The sequence below is a fragment of the Daktulosphaira vitifoliae genome, unplaced genomic scaffold (assembly GCF_025091365.1).
Source record: "Daktulosphaira vitifoliae isolate Bord-2020 unplaced genomic scaffold, ASM2509136v1 Scaffold_5, whole genome shotgun sequence".
Classification (NCBI taxonomy): Eukaryota; Metazoa; Arthropoda; class Insecta; order Hemiptera; family Phylloxeridae; genus Daktulosphaira; species Daktulosphaira vitifoliae.
In genome coordinates, this window is record NW_026099576.1 from 13,223,720 (window position 1) to 13,238,986 (window position 15,267).

The following is a 15,267-nucleotide window of genomic DNA, read 5'->3' on the forward strand; positions in this document are numbered from 1 at the left end:
ATTACCTCTATCTAACGATTAAGAGTAAAACGAACAATTGTTTGTATCTGTTTCTGAATCGTCATCATCTTCGCACTCCTGTACAATTTCGTGTGTATTTCTCTGATGTATATTAGCTAACCTTTGTTGTTGTATCTCTAAATGTTGTTTTCTCCACTTGATGCGACGATTTTGGAACCAAACTTTAACCTATTTTACAGAAAATTAAGCCATTTACTTATAGACTGATGAATTATTGTAACATAAATGAAATGATTATAGCGGTTCTTGTTTTTTGGGGAAATTAAGCGACATAATGCGCATAGTATTTTGTATTAGTGAATTACTTACTTGTGCTTCAGTCAGCTGTAAAGTATGTGCCAAATACAACCTTTCAGGACCCACCATATATTGTTGACGTTCAAACTCCATTTCAAGCCTTTCCAGCTGTTCAGGAGTGAAAATTGTTCTTACTCTTTTTGATTTTCCTGAACAACCATGTTTTTTCAGCGATGCATCAATTTTATCTATAACATAAATTGAACTTTAAGGCGAGTATTTATTTTATTTAATAGTACAGAAGAATTAAGATTATTTATATTTTTCTTTAGCTTTAACTATTAGAATATAAAGAATTATTTAAATTATTACATGTTGTAATATTCTTTTATATTACTTAATGAAATCAATACATTTCACCTATGCTTAGCAGAGATGTACTGATGACGCTTATACGTGATTAATTTTGTTTACATAATCCTTGCCGAATAAAGCCATAAATGACCTCATACATATCCTAAACAAACAATGATGGAATTCAAATCACCCCCTGTATCACTTGTAAAGCACACCTTTCTTTTAATATTATCACATAAAATTTTTATTGCTTCAATTAATTATTACAGACTTAAGAGCCCTCTGGGTTCTGGTCCGTCCTTTGATATCCGTCGGACACTCACTCTCATTTTTTCTCTTCTGGCGATCACACTTAAGTAGTTAGCTTTGCTCCTTCTTTCATTTTGCAGTTTTTACTTATTTTCTAATACTCGTATTGTGACTTGGTGTCTTCCTTTTTAATATAACTCTATAGTATAATTTAAAATGCGTTCTTGTTTAATAACTATTTAATTGTTTATAATATACGATTATGTAATAATCTGTCTTTCCTATTTAATATCTAATAAGCCAAAAGTACTTCTTCTCTTCTCTATACCGTGGAACTTGATTTGCAGCCAAGATATACCAGGTAAGACTAGTTTCAACATACTAACTACACTAATCAAGTAATAACTAGAAACAAAGTACTTTTATTTATTATGTCTTTACGGATGTTGCTATTATCATTCTTCTTTGTTAATAACATCCCAACCTACTTTATTTTTAGTTACAATATATGATTCGCAAAATACATTCAACTACTCGTAAAAATAACAATGTTCAAATTTATGTATATGTTTATTTTATATAAATTTAAGGGTAAGAATAGTGTATTCAGTTGCCGTAGGTGGTAAAATTTATATTGAATACCATGAATTTTTTGTAGATCAGTGTTTTTCAACCTTTTTACCATGTTTACCTTTTATTCTATTAATCCCTACAATACCACACAGGTTATTTATCGAGGTAAGACATTTTCTTGGAAGCTATTAAAAACTTTTAATTTTTGCGAAGGAAAATATTTTTTGATTAAAAAAACTCTACAAAAATATGTATTTATATGTTTTATTTTCCTTCAAGAATATTAACTTAAATTTTAATTTTCTTTAGCGAGAACCCTTATTTTTAGTTTGATGGTATGATAGAATAAAATTTTAAACAGTTTTGTTCTTATTATATTTTTTATCAGATAAAACATTCTTATGATATTGCGTATAGCAATTTATAACCATTTTTCTATAGATAATTTGTATTGATAAAGTTTTTAGTAGTTTCCAAGTAAACGACTGTCTTATTCTTAATGAATCACTTTGTGTATTAACCATATCTTGGTAATTTTTAACAAATATTTCACGATTTTGGTTGAGAATTATAGATACAAATGGTGTACGCAGGGTTTTTTTAAAAAACTATAAAACAATCTTTTCCGAAATATAATTTATCTAAAAATGGGTTTACGCAACTGTAATAATTAGTGGTCATTATTTCTAACATTTACACATATATTATTTTATTGACAAGTCCTAGGGATGCCTACGTAAGCTATAAATTTGTTTAAGAAACCAATAAGATAANACAAGTCCTAGGGATGCCTACATAAGCTATAAATTTGTTTAAGAAACCAATAAGATAAATACAAAATTTTGTTACATATTATTGCAAATTCAGAAGTCTAAGTGCTATTTGCTTATCTCGTATTTTTAGTGCTAATTCAGTATCTTAATAGAGAAAAGTATTAGGAAGATCAATATACACGGTTTTTTCTTTTTTACATTTATTGTAATAAAAAACAAATTGCAAGTAAAAAACATATCTCTATTAACCTCATTGCTTCGGCGCACAATTATCTGAAATCAATTGATCTTAAATTACATCTTTTAATTTAAAACAAACAAAATGTTGAAAGTTTCTATTAATTTTGTTTTGAAGGCTACTGATCTCAAATTTGATATCAGTTTTTAAATTTGTTCTAGAGTAAAAAGAGTAGCAATGATTTTTAAAGATAACTTTTTATGAAGCATATAAAAATATATGTTTTAAAGTTAATAATAAATTATTTCCGCTTTATTTTTGGGTAATTTCATTAAAAATGTATAAAGAATATGTAAAAAGGGGCAAAAATTTTTATCGAATATCAAAGACAAATAGAACTATTTTTGTCTTTCTAAATAATTATTTATTAAATTTTAATATTAAAAGTGTAGTTAATTAAAACTACAAACATTTTTATGAAATGATGTAAAATAGTCGAGAATTATTTTTAACGCATAATAATTCGCTAAGAACAACGGTGCTTAAGGTAGCATATTTTAAACACCTCTGGTGTTTATTTAAAAAAAGAATAACTATTTTAAGTTACTATAGTTTAAAAATATATAATGTTTAAACAAATTATTAAATCTATCTTGTTATATGAACGTGTAATTTTTGTTTTTCTTTACTTTGCCAATACTCCCAAGTTAAATATATTGTTANTTGTTTTTTTTTACTTTGCCAATACTCCCAAGTTAAATATATCGTTTCACATTGATATATTCTTTAAACTATTTTCAGTAATATCAATTATTCATAAGAATGAATTTCTAAAAAAAATGTATATAGAAAGTTTAAAAAAGTGGCGTTTCAATTATGTCTAACCATAATATTAGACTCCGTTAACGACAATTGAATTTATCAATCTGTAACAATAGTTATGTACTCATTTCTATCATTGTACAAACTTAATGACGCAAAACTAACATGGTCGTGTCTGTTGCAATTACACATCAATCGTATTAGTTTGTCGTTCTCTCGCAATGGCTGTAACGCGTGTTAGCTGTCAATACACATTGTAAACTATTGTAGCGTTAATAATTGATATGCATATGATGGTAATAATTAGAATGTCCTGCCAACGCGCGGTGTATAAAATACTAACAACTCACACTTACTGGATGCAAAAAATAAAACCACAGCAATCCTTGAAAACAATATGTACATATTAATATTAAAATAACCGGTCTTTCGGTGATTTATGGTGGTACATATTAGCAGCATATACAAGAAATCTGCAGTCAACCCTTTGGCATAGAAATGGGGTGAAACGCACACGCAAATAATTGTTATATTTTGTTGCGATGGGCAACTGTGTTCGACTGTGTTTGTTTAAATAAAAAAACAACCGACTCACCGTCCCCACCAAAGAAATCGAATAAAAATGCCAGGCAATTAATAAGCTTCATGAGTTATGTATATTTTAATTTTTTTTTTATTACTCGAGTGCGCTGCGTTCTGTGTGTTCATTGGTCTGGAAGTATTAATATTACATCATTGGCAATGAGTCGAAGCGCACACTTGAACAACGGGACCGCAGCTCGTCCCTTTTATCAACGGTGTTTGTGGAAGCTGTTCACCCCTATTAATTAACGGAATACTTAAACTCTGTTTGGCTGCTGCCCGAAAAAGACACGGAAAAGCGGCCACGGTCCGAAATTGATGACGGCCGTTTTATGCGCTTGTTACACTTAACTTCGCGGTTAGGCGTCGGGTTATTGTGTGTACAGGGAGAGAGAACCGAGGGGATTTATTATGAAATTATTATGACATCATTACTTCGCGACCGAGGCGAGCACAGCTCCATTATTGTTGTACGGTGCGCACGTTAATATGTCCGTATATAACGATGTCAAGAGTAATTAACAACTTTGTTGGCTAAAGACACTAATTTATATATGTATACATACTATTATTACATTGTATCCTCTAACTCTCTCTATAATGTCGTTTAACTTTGTCTTTTAAGTTTACGACCGCACTATGATGTAGTACAATAAACCGGAAAGTGATGCGACTGCGAGAGGAGGGCTAGTAACGAGCATAAAAAAAGTCTTTAAAGGCAAAGAAGGCGTAGAGGGAGAACGCGGATTCCAGTCGCGTTTTTCTATCGTATAATACAAGTACATGACAGCCAAAAGTTGTTTACCACACCGCAATCACAATAACGGCAATATCCGCCAAAACTTTCAACTAGGGGAAAAATCTAAACATTCCCTTTCTACATAGGTCGAAAATATTCCAAAGTGGCCATATTGGATAATATCTTTTATGTGCATCATGTACTGTACAATATCATATCGAATTTTTATTTTATAAACTATAAAACGATAAATATTTCAATTTTAACCTGCTTTGAAACTTGTAGAAAAAATGTTACACAGTCTTCCCTTAAAAATATTAAACAAACCTTTGTGAATTGTTTTTATTTACATGTAACTTTGATGTCTTTAGCTACTTAATAGTGTGTTTATTTATATAATTACTTAATTTTCCATTATATATAACAACACGATAACCCTCCTAATAACTAAATACTTAGAAACCTTTTAAGTTCATAGGTAGTGGTATAACGACCCACCGTAAAGTTTTATTTTAACATAAAATATAGTAAAATTATTTCGATTTTTATTGAATTGTTAATTAAAAACTTAGAAATTCCCAAATCTTTTGTAACAAATCCTTTTTTTTTATATATATAGGAAAAATATGAATTATAAATTCGCGACATTATAAGTTAATTTTCTCTGGCAATTATGGTCACTGGGGGTGGGGTTGCAGCTTCTAATAGTATAATAATATTACAAGTACTTTTCCCAACGATTGCATAAAATTTACATTCTAAATAAAAGATAAACAAAAAATTTTTCAAAAAGTTTTATTGATATTTTATTGAACTACTTGCAAATCTTTTGTATACCGCATAACTATAGTAAAGTGGCGTACATAGTTGTAGTAAAGTGTATTGTACTGCAACAATTAATGATGTTTATTAATTTTACAACATTAAAAAATGTAATTAAATTTTACATACTATAATCGTTATTATATTATATTGTGTCATAATATAAAATATCTTAGTAACAAGAATACTGAGCAAATAAATTGATAAAAGTGGCAAAAAGTTTCATTAGATTTAAAGAATGTATAGATCTAAAGAACCTTACCCAACTGGAATATCTTCAAAAGTTGAAATGAAAAAATCAAATTGGTATGCATAGATATATACTGAATCAAGATCCAGCTGTTTTTAAAAAAGTTATTGCAATTTAAAATGCAAAAAAAGTATGGGATTTGTCATTTTTGAAGGCTGCCTAATTTTGAGACTTTCTTTTAAATAACTAAAACTTAGGGGATCTTTTGGATATTTGAAAGAGATATCACAAACTAGACTAAACTTGGATTCTTTTTATGTATTGGTTAACACAATTGGCCTATTATGAGTTGAGAATTATTATGAACAAACATGCAAAAACACATCATAGTAAAATTAATATCTTTTCAGCTTCATAAGATCCATATCTTAACTAATATTGTATAACACTGTTTTATAAAATCGCTCAATTTTGAAAAAATCTCAACACAGTGAGTTTATAATAATACACAAAGGATAAATAAAAAGAACAACGTGAGTGACTTTTTAAAAATGAAGATTATTGTTGTGGTGTAATTTATAAGTTATCGAATTAGTGATAAAAGTAGTTTAGTCAAGAGATAAAGCCATCGAAACTTTTGGCTTACCTGAAAATAACCAGTTAAATCAACTAAAATTTAGAAAAAATATAAATAAATGTTATAAATTAAAAATATTTAAATGTTAAAATAAAAATTATTGTTATTATAATTAAGTGGCAACCAGCTAATAGATAAAATTCAAAAATGCCAAAATTCAGGAATATTACATGGTTTGTTCTTTTTATGTTTTTGATAATTTGCTCGTTTATTCTCTGTGTTTAGGTGACTCATCTGATTTTTTCATTAAAATATAATAATAAAATCTTAAAAAAGGATATTTTTTTTTTTATTATACTTTAGTGTGTCATTAAATATTACAAACATAATTTAATTTTGTTTGCTACATATCAAATTGCTAACTCTGTTTGAATTTTTTAGTTTACTTAAAATTTTAGTTTTCTTGGCGATTTCAAATTTAAAACATTATTTTCTCGATTAATAAAATAGTATATCGCAGTTTTATTTTCGTGTACCCTTAACTATAAACTCACTCAGTTTTATTTTGAAACTAAAAATTGCAAAATTGTAAATTATGATCAGTAAATAAATACAGAATGTTGTAACAGAACATGTTATATGTTCCTATAAAAAATGTACAAAAATATTGCAATAAAAATGTTGGTTGAACCAAAAAAATAATAATTGGTTCAAAAGTAATAAATATTGTAAGTTAGGTCTGAGACACCCTTAAGAATGAACGTAACTAACTATTTTACATTATTTAGAGTGTGCATAAAGTCTTTAGTTTCTAAGAAATGTATGACTTTTATTTTTAAATAAAAACTAGACAGACCCGAATAATGTTTAGTTAATTGTATTTTTACAATCGTCAAAAAATTACATTACCTACTTATTTAAAGATAATATTTCTTAATCTAGGAAAATTTCGTAATAATGTACTCAAAACGATTACAGATTACACTTATTGATTAATTTACCCTTGTGTAAGTATCATAAATAATGCAATAAGAGATTAATTTACCTTCTTTAGATTTTTTGGAGTGCATAGCGATAGCAGTAGCTGATCCACTGGTCGAAAAATCCAAGGCAGTAGCTGCGGTAGGTGTACAGTTTTGACCAGGTGGTCCGTGTAACCCAAGTATAGCATCGATAGTAAAGGGTTTAGAAGGTCGAGGAGACGAAGAACTTAAGCCACCATCAGAGTCGGTACTGCCACGGCTAGCACTTCTAATACCGTCCACACACCCATACGTTTGGAAAGCACCCCTTTGTTGGTTCTGTCGCTGCTGATATAAATGCCTTTGCTGTTGATGCAATTCAAGAAGTTGTGATAAGGCTGTGTTGTACTCCTGAAATAGAGGATTCTGCAGCATCATCATAGCGCGTAAATTTTAAATCAAACTTGGCGGATCGTTAATAAAGAGCTTAGTTTCCGTTTCCTAACGTAAAAATATTTTATATTTAATATACTCGATGAAGTAACAGTTTTGAACTAGAGTACCGACCGAACATGTTGTGCGTGATGAACTACTACCACTGAAAGACCTGTCCGCGGTCGCTGATAACGGGCGTGTACGCACTCTACCGTACGGTCACGCCCCTTACTCGTTCTGTGGACTTGCGCCATTGGGTGTATGGACCCCTCCAGCATTTTGAGTACTATAAAATGATCCTCCTTCCCTCTACCTGCCACTCCCAACCGATTATGACACACAATAGTGTCATATTAATGCGTTCTAACCATGCAGCCCCTACCGAGCAGTGGTCTGTATATTAAATATGAACTTATAAACCCAATAACATTTGTCCTTTGCTGTAAAAGTTCTATTTTCACATAAAAACATTTTTGATAATTCTTTGTTGTAAACTGTACTATGTTGATATATCACATAAATCACAAGTGATATAACTTTAATTTGTTCATTATTATCGTTATTTGACTACAGAAGTCAATCATTTTTAACTTTTTCACATATTTCATAACAAAATTAATTTAAAAATTATTTTATTATTATAATTATGTATAAGTTAGTGAATTTTTTTTTATTTCATTAGTATAAGTATAAATATTAAAATAGGATACACCCTTCATGACCTATTGTCATTTAGATTAGCGTCATAATTAATCTATGAATATATCAAATATTCGTGATAATCATATATTGATAACATATCAGTGATAACACAAATTATGTTTATAAATTTGATTATAAATAATAAAAAAACCCAGCACAGGGGGGTCGCGGCACAGTGATGCCATGGCATAGTTGGATCAAGTATAATGATATCTGACAGTGATTAAAATCACTATCAAAAATAAACGTTTCGATGCAAATCTTTAGATAGTGTTTAATTTTAAAAAAATTGGTGTTTTATTCCAAAAGCTACTTGATCTGCTGGTTCCTTATTAATATCTCGATTAAGATAAAGTATGTCGAATGAAAAAGGGTTTATTNGAAGATATTCATGCGATGGTGGTGTAATGGTCAGCATAGTTGCCTTCCAAGCAGTTGATCCGGGTTCGATTCCCGGCCATCGCATCCATTATTGTTATTTTAATTAATTAAAAAACATCATATGACGTAACAGTGGCCTCAAGCTATTTTAAATCGACTATGATAAAATAAATTTACTTACCCTTTCACTAACATATGAATTTTTATTTTATTGTATGATCATAACATTTTTTTATATCCCATGTCATTTGAGTATCACGTACCAAATCATTTATTTATATACAATCAATATTAATAAAATCTGATCACTTAGTAATTATATCTGTGATCATACTATTCTCATTATGAATCTAATAAAATAATTGAATCATACAAAGATATACTGGCCACTCTTAAATGTATTATGTTATTAAATATGGATACAATTCTATGAATACTAAATATATATATATGTATATATATATATTAGGGTGCTCCTAATTTATATAGGCAAACATTTTTTTAAAAAAAATTTTACACAGTACCCTCTAGATTAGTTTAGTCGTATAAGAAAGTAATGTAGGCAAAATTTGAAAGGTTTTACTCAATTCCTTCTGGTGCTGCATTTAAGTTGAAATATGACAATTGAGGTAGTTTCTTTTTTGAGTTTATCTCGATAAGTATTATACTTAACGTAAAAATATATAGAACTTATAATTGCCTATAAAAATGGTATTAATAAAATTTTTCATATATCAGTTATACTTTGAGAAAAACAATAAAATATAATAATTTTTCAAAATTTAGCATAAATAGTTTTTTACAGTTATTGTAATATATTTACAAACCGAGTTTAGTAGGATCCATGAACTCTTAAATTATTGGAAATAAATTGTCCTATACAAAAAATTGTTTAGGCATGTTATATTATAATTTAAGAGTTGTAAAATTGAATTTGTATGGGAGCACGGCGCTTGTGGTGGACGAATGCCTTATACACTAGAATAAAGCTCGTATACTCACGTAAGATCCAGCTAATATTGTAAAAAAATTAAAAATATATACGAAGGACTAAGAAATTTAGAGTAAAATAAACCAAGGACGATTGACTTATACAGAAAAAGGGAGCAATTTTGTAAGTCAAATGGAAGATTTATTTGATATTACTCACGCTAATACATTCAATTTAATGAAGATTCAGGAGGATATTGATTTTTTATGACTTTAACAAACTAAGGGCTGTCTCGGTTGTATGATGGAAGTAGATATGTACTTAGCACAATTAGAAAAGAGAAAAAATTACTCACTCAAGAACTTTATTAGATGGTAATTAATAAAAACAAAAATATATTCTTATCGTATATTTAACATTTATTTATAATTTAATTAAAAAAAACATTCAAGTTCTTGATCCGATTCATCTTCTGAAGATATCGAAATGGTCAGTGAAGAAGAAAGCCATTTTTCACTAGAGCCTAGTCGATCAATAAGTAAAATAAGCAGAAAAGAATTTATAACATTTAGATTGTCTGTCACGCTTGATAGGTATACAGTTAAAGTATAAAGTAAGTGATCCTTAGATTATCATATATATTTTATCATATACCAGCATATATGTTTTAATAGGAGATTATCGTTTTCGCCAAAATTGACCGTATCATTTCCATCAAACTAATCTTCTACCTGACTATCTACTAAAAAATTTGAGAACCATTTAGTTTTATCCATGAGTCACCACGACGAACCAGTATCGGTTTTAGCATACGGACAGGTTAGGTACCAAATTGTTTGGCTTTTATTGAATGTTAATAAAATGAAAATTATTAACAAAAAATTGCAGAAAATATTAATTTTAAATTTCATGAACAAATTTTAAATTTTTTTGTGATCCATTTGGTATATCTACCCATAACAAAACATTTTAGTTTGCTAATAAAAAACAAATTATCGATTACATACATTATGCCTCCAATTTTCTTGAAAAAGACCTATCAACTTATTTGATAAATTTCAAATCAATTGGAATGTTTAAGCGGTTTGGAATTTCAACAAATTTTTTAAACGTTGATCTATCACGTTTTTAAAGCACATCAAACAAAAAAGTTAAAAATAATTTTTAAAATAAACTTATAACAATAATGAACGGAAAATACTAGTATTATTGTTTTAAGTTTATTTGAAATAATTTTTAACTTTTTAGTTCAATGTACTTTAAAAGCGTGTTTTTTTAGTTTTTTAAACTAAATTTATTTTTCACTTTTTAGGTTTTTATGACATCGTTGTCACAGTCACGGAGTGTTTATTGTCATTTATGACTATCAATAAATATAATTTCTGTATTGGCAGCTAGTGTATTTATAAACTCACAACTGTGTCTTACTACTATTTATAATAAAGGCTGCCTGTATTTGTACGTATTATACATACATACATGTATATTAACACAAAAAAAATTGAACCTTTAAATATTTATATCTCATAATTAATAATAAAAATTTGTTTATATATATAAAATATTGATGACACGCGCGTATGAACGGGTACAAAAACCAAAAATAAAATTATACAGGAATAGTGTTGCCGGCGTGTGTGCGGGGTGGGGTGAACGAGTTACGACAGTCTAGTCTCAAGGCTATAGGCGACGGGTTAATAACACGTGGCGTGTGGAGAGTTACAAACAAACATACAACAATCAAACACACAAACATACAGGTGAAACTAATATAAGCGTGTTAAAAAAAACATATTAGAAGTCAAATTCTAATCTTAAATGAACCTTAAGTTATGCGAGTTTTAAAATAATTATGTTTTTATAATATATAATACAAGTTTTTTTTTTTATTTAATTTTAGTCAATAATTAAATAGTTGACTTTTTAAATAATTTTTACGTTATATGATACCTAAGAAATACTAATTTTACAAAAAATTTGTGTAAAAGTATTATGTAAATTTATCATGTTTTATTATTTTTCTCAAAGTATAATTGATGTATGGAAAAATTGTTAATGCCTTTTTTATAGACAATAATAAGTTCTATAATTAAGGTCATATATATATTTATAAACTTTAATACAAGATCATTTTAACTCGCTTTCCCTTACAATAAAATGAAAAGAAGAAAATCGTGCTGATTATTTTCTTATTTGAGTAATTCACTGTCAAAAAACTAATTTGTAAAATTTCTGTTAAAAATTTAAAAAACATTATTACTAAACATAATCATGTTTAATGCACAATAAAGTATGTGTGCATGTTTCCATAAAAATTTAATTAACCCTTAAGCAGGCACGTACCTATTTTTAACGTCCATAGTCACGTGGGGGTCTATTAGACCCCATTTCTAAAAATAAATAAAATATGTATAAAAATGTTCATTTTTTTTAATTCAAAGACATTATTCGTTACCATATGATATATAAATATGGATAACAATTAAAAAATTAAAATTAAAAATTAATAAATTACAAAAATTATGTGAATTACTAAAAATTATATTACGAAAAAAAAAAACGAGCCTGCTTAAGGGTTAATATACAGGGTGTTCAGTAAATAAGGAAACGAATTTCTATTGTACTCATTGTTTGTAACAATTTAACTGTTTCCTAACTTACTGAACACCCTGTATAATTGAACAATGACAAATTTTTCGAAAATAATTATTTATATTATTTTTTATATATAATATAATCATTTAAATCAAACATATGCATATTTATACGTATATTTATAAACGCCAAATGACGAAAAAATAAATATAGATGCGATGGCCGGGAATCGAACCCGGATCAACTGCTTGGAAGGCAACTATGCTGACCATTACACCACCATCGCATGGAGATCTTTGCAGAGATTCAACTCTTTTGTATATTTAAATAACAGGTTCAAAGTGCTATTATAGCTCTTTTATTTTACTATAATAGCAGAGGGCACATAGAAATGATAGATATTTATTACTTATTTTATCTTCTCTTATCACTTCACTCATCCATCTAAGTATTTTCATCTCCGCTACACTCATTTTCAGTTCTAATTTCTTGTTAACCGCTTAACACTGAGACATACATTACAACATAGTTTGTCTCACTCAATACACAGATCCAAAATAATTTTNGAAAAAATAAATATAGATGCGATGGCCGGGAATCGAACCCGGATCAACTGCTTGGAAGGCAACTATGCTGACCATTACACCACCATCGCATGGAAATGTTTGTAGAGATTTAACTCTTTTGTATATTTAAATAACAGGTTTGAAGTGCTATTATAGCTCTTTTATATTACTATAATAGCAGAGGGCACATAGAAATGATAGATATTTATTACTTATTTTATCTTCTCTTATCACTTCAGTCATCCATCTAAGTATTTTCATCTCCGCTACACTCATTTTCAGTTCTAATTTCTTGTTAACCGCTTAACACTGAGACATACATTACAACATAGTTGGTCTCACTCAGTACACAGATCCAAAATAATTTTTTTATTTACTCTTAAAATGTTGGTTTTTATTTTTTTAATAATTTTGGTTTCGTTAGGGGATTCAGCTTTGGTCAATAATAGTTTATAACAGGTTATACACAAATTTGAAGCAACAAAAATTTCTTTTTATAGTAAAATATAGTTATTGAATTCCCCATCATAGTTATTCAATCAAACGACGTTAATTAAACCCAATGAAGATTGGAGATTAAACCCAGCACAAGGGGGTCGTTGCACAGTGATGACGTGCAATAGTTAGGTCAAGTATAATGATATCTGACAGTGATTAAAATCACTATCAAAAAAAAACGCTTCGATGCAAATCTTTAGATAGTGTTTAATTTTAAAAAATTGGTGGATTATTCCAAAAGCTTCATAAACTGCTAGTTCCTTATTAATATCCTGATTAAGATAAAGTATGTCGAATGAAAAAGGGATTATTAAAAAATAGTATTTCCCATAAAAAAATTATATTGATCAATACACTTTTCAATAAGTTATAGCATTATAATGTTAAAAATGTAAAAAATAAAATTGAGAATTTTCACACAATAATAGCATTTGGTAGCCATTTTCACCTTGAAGATAAAATAAAGTCCGAAATTTTTTTTTTCCATGATAAAGTATATTACATTAGCTTTAATTTAAGATATATATAAAAGTGTCAGACTTTCCGGAACACTTTCAAAATTTAAGTTGAAAAAGTCAATTTTTTGTGAAAAAGTTGTCATTTTGAATCCCCCCCTGTAGGCAGGTAAAAAGTCAGATTTATAAAAAAAATATACCAAATGATAGGTAAAGACATCATGCATCTACAAAAAAAAGAATTATATTGATCCATACATCTTTCGAGAAGTTATAGCATTATAAAGTTAAAAATATAAAAAAGAATTTTTTTACAAAAATCGTATTTTTTTTATTAAGTTTAATGTCTGTTTTCACCATGAAGATAAAATAAAGTCCGAAATTTTTTTTTACCATTATAAAGTATATTACATTAGCTTTAATTTAAGATATATATAAAAGTGTCAGACCTTCCGGAACACTTTCAAAAGTTACGTTGAAAAAGTTCTACTTTCTATATGCATTTTTATGTTTTGAATCCCCCCTGTATTTAGGGAAATGGTCCGATTTAAAAAAACAGTATGTCGAATGAAAGATCTATATAAATACTACTTCTCATAAAAAAATTGTAATGATCCATACATTTTTCAAAAAGTTATAGCATAATAAAGTTAAAAATGTAAAATACAAAATCGAAAATTTTCACACAAAAATAGCATTCGGTAGCCATTTTCACCANTCGAAAATTTTCACACAATAATAGCATTTGGTAGCCATTTTCACCGTGAAGACACAATAAATTCCGAAATTTTTTTTTTCATGATAAAGTATTACATTAGCTTTAATTTAAGATATATATAAAAGTGTCAGACATTCTGGAACACTTTCAAAAGTTACGTTGAAAAAGTTCTACTTTCTATATGCATTTTTTTTATTTGAAGCCCCCCCATATATAGGGAAATAGTCTGATTTAAAAAAAAAGTATATCCAATGAAAGATGTATATAAATACTACTTCTCATGAAAAAATTGTATTGATCCATACATTTTTTAAAAAGTTATAGCACTTTAAAGTAAAAAATGTAAATTATAAAATCGAAAATTTTCACACAAAAATAGCATTCGGTAGCCGTTTTCACCATGAAGACAAGTCCAGAGGTCAAATTTTTTTTTTTCAATATAAAGTATATTACATTAGCTTTAATTTAAGATATATATAAAAGTGTCAGACATTCTGGAACACTTTCAAAAGTTAAGTTGAAAAAGTAAATTTTTTGTTAAAAAGTTGTCATTTTAAAGCCCCCCCTGTGGGCAGGTCTAGGGTCAGATTTATAAAAAAAATATACCAAATAATAAGTAATGACATCATGCATCTATAAAAAAAAGAATTATATTAATATGTTTATTTTTAAAAAAAGTTACGGCAGTTTTTAGTAAAAAAAATTGAAAAAAGTTCGAAAATTAGCCATTTTTAAATTTGTAATTTTTTCGGATGTTTCCCCATTTACGGGGAACGAGGGAATTTTTTTCAATTTTTGAGGGTAATGTCTTCGACTAGATACGATTTGTGATCTTTTGACGTATCATTGAAAGAAATCGGTTCGGTGAGAGCTGAGAAAAAGTGGTAACAGACACAAAAAAAAA

The 15,267-nt window shown here is 28.1% G+C and overlaps 3 protein-coding genes and 3 non-coding genes across 6 annotated transcripts in view; 2 read left to right on the top strand and 4 right to left on the bottom strand.

The window, feature by feature from the left end:
• LOC126908192 (bifunctional endo-1,4-beta-xylanase XylA-like) overlaps nt 1-15,267 on the bottom strand; it is a gene marked incomplete at its 5' end in the record, with an annotated part of 256,907 nt that overhangs the window by 21,669 nt on the left and 219,971 nt on the right. The gene's annotated exons all lie outside the window — the stretch shown is intronic.
• LOC126908647 (homeobox protein engrailed-like ceh-16) lies at nt 11-7,666 on the bottom strand. The gene is made up of 3 exons (XM_050690912.1): nt 7,166-7,666; nt 331-506; nt 11-189 (listed from the first exon to the last, which is right to left on the bottom strand). Exons 1-3 carry the CDS (start codon nt 7,521-7,523, stop codon nt 19-21), a joined length of 705 nt encoding a protein of 234 aa, XP_050546869.1. The 5' UTR covers nt 7,524-7,666; the 3' UTR covers nt 11-18.
• Nucleotides 8,613-8,684, top strand: Trnag-ucc (transfer RNA glycine (anticodon UCC)). Its single transcript has one exon. It is a non-coding gene; the product is annotated as a tRNA-Gly (tRNA).
• The window catches only part of LOC126908638 (uncharacterized), a 6,048-nt gene continuing 2,005 nt past the window's right edge, over nt 11,225-15,267 (top strand). The window contains exon 1 of the mRNA XM_050690895.1: nt 11,225-11,291. The gene's annotated coding sequence lies outside the window, so the exon portion shown is untranslated. The remainder of the gene's footprint in view (nt 11,292-15,267) is intronic.
• Nucleotides 12,341-12,412, bottom strand: Trnag-ucc (transfer RNA glycine (anticodon UCC)). Its single transcript has one exon. It is a non-coding gene; the product is annotated as a tRNA-Gly (tRNA).
• On the bottom strand, nt 12,710-12,781 carry Trnag-ucc (transfer RNA glycine (anticodon UCC)). Its single transcript has one exon. It is a non-coding gene; the product is annotated as a tRNA-Gly (tRNA).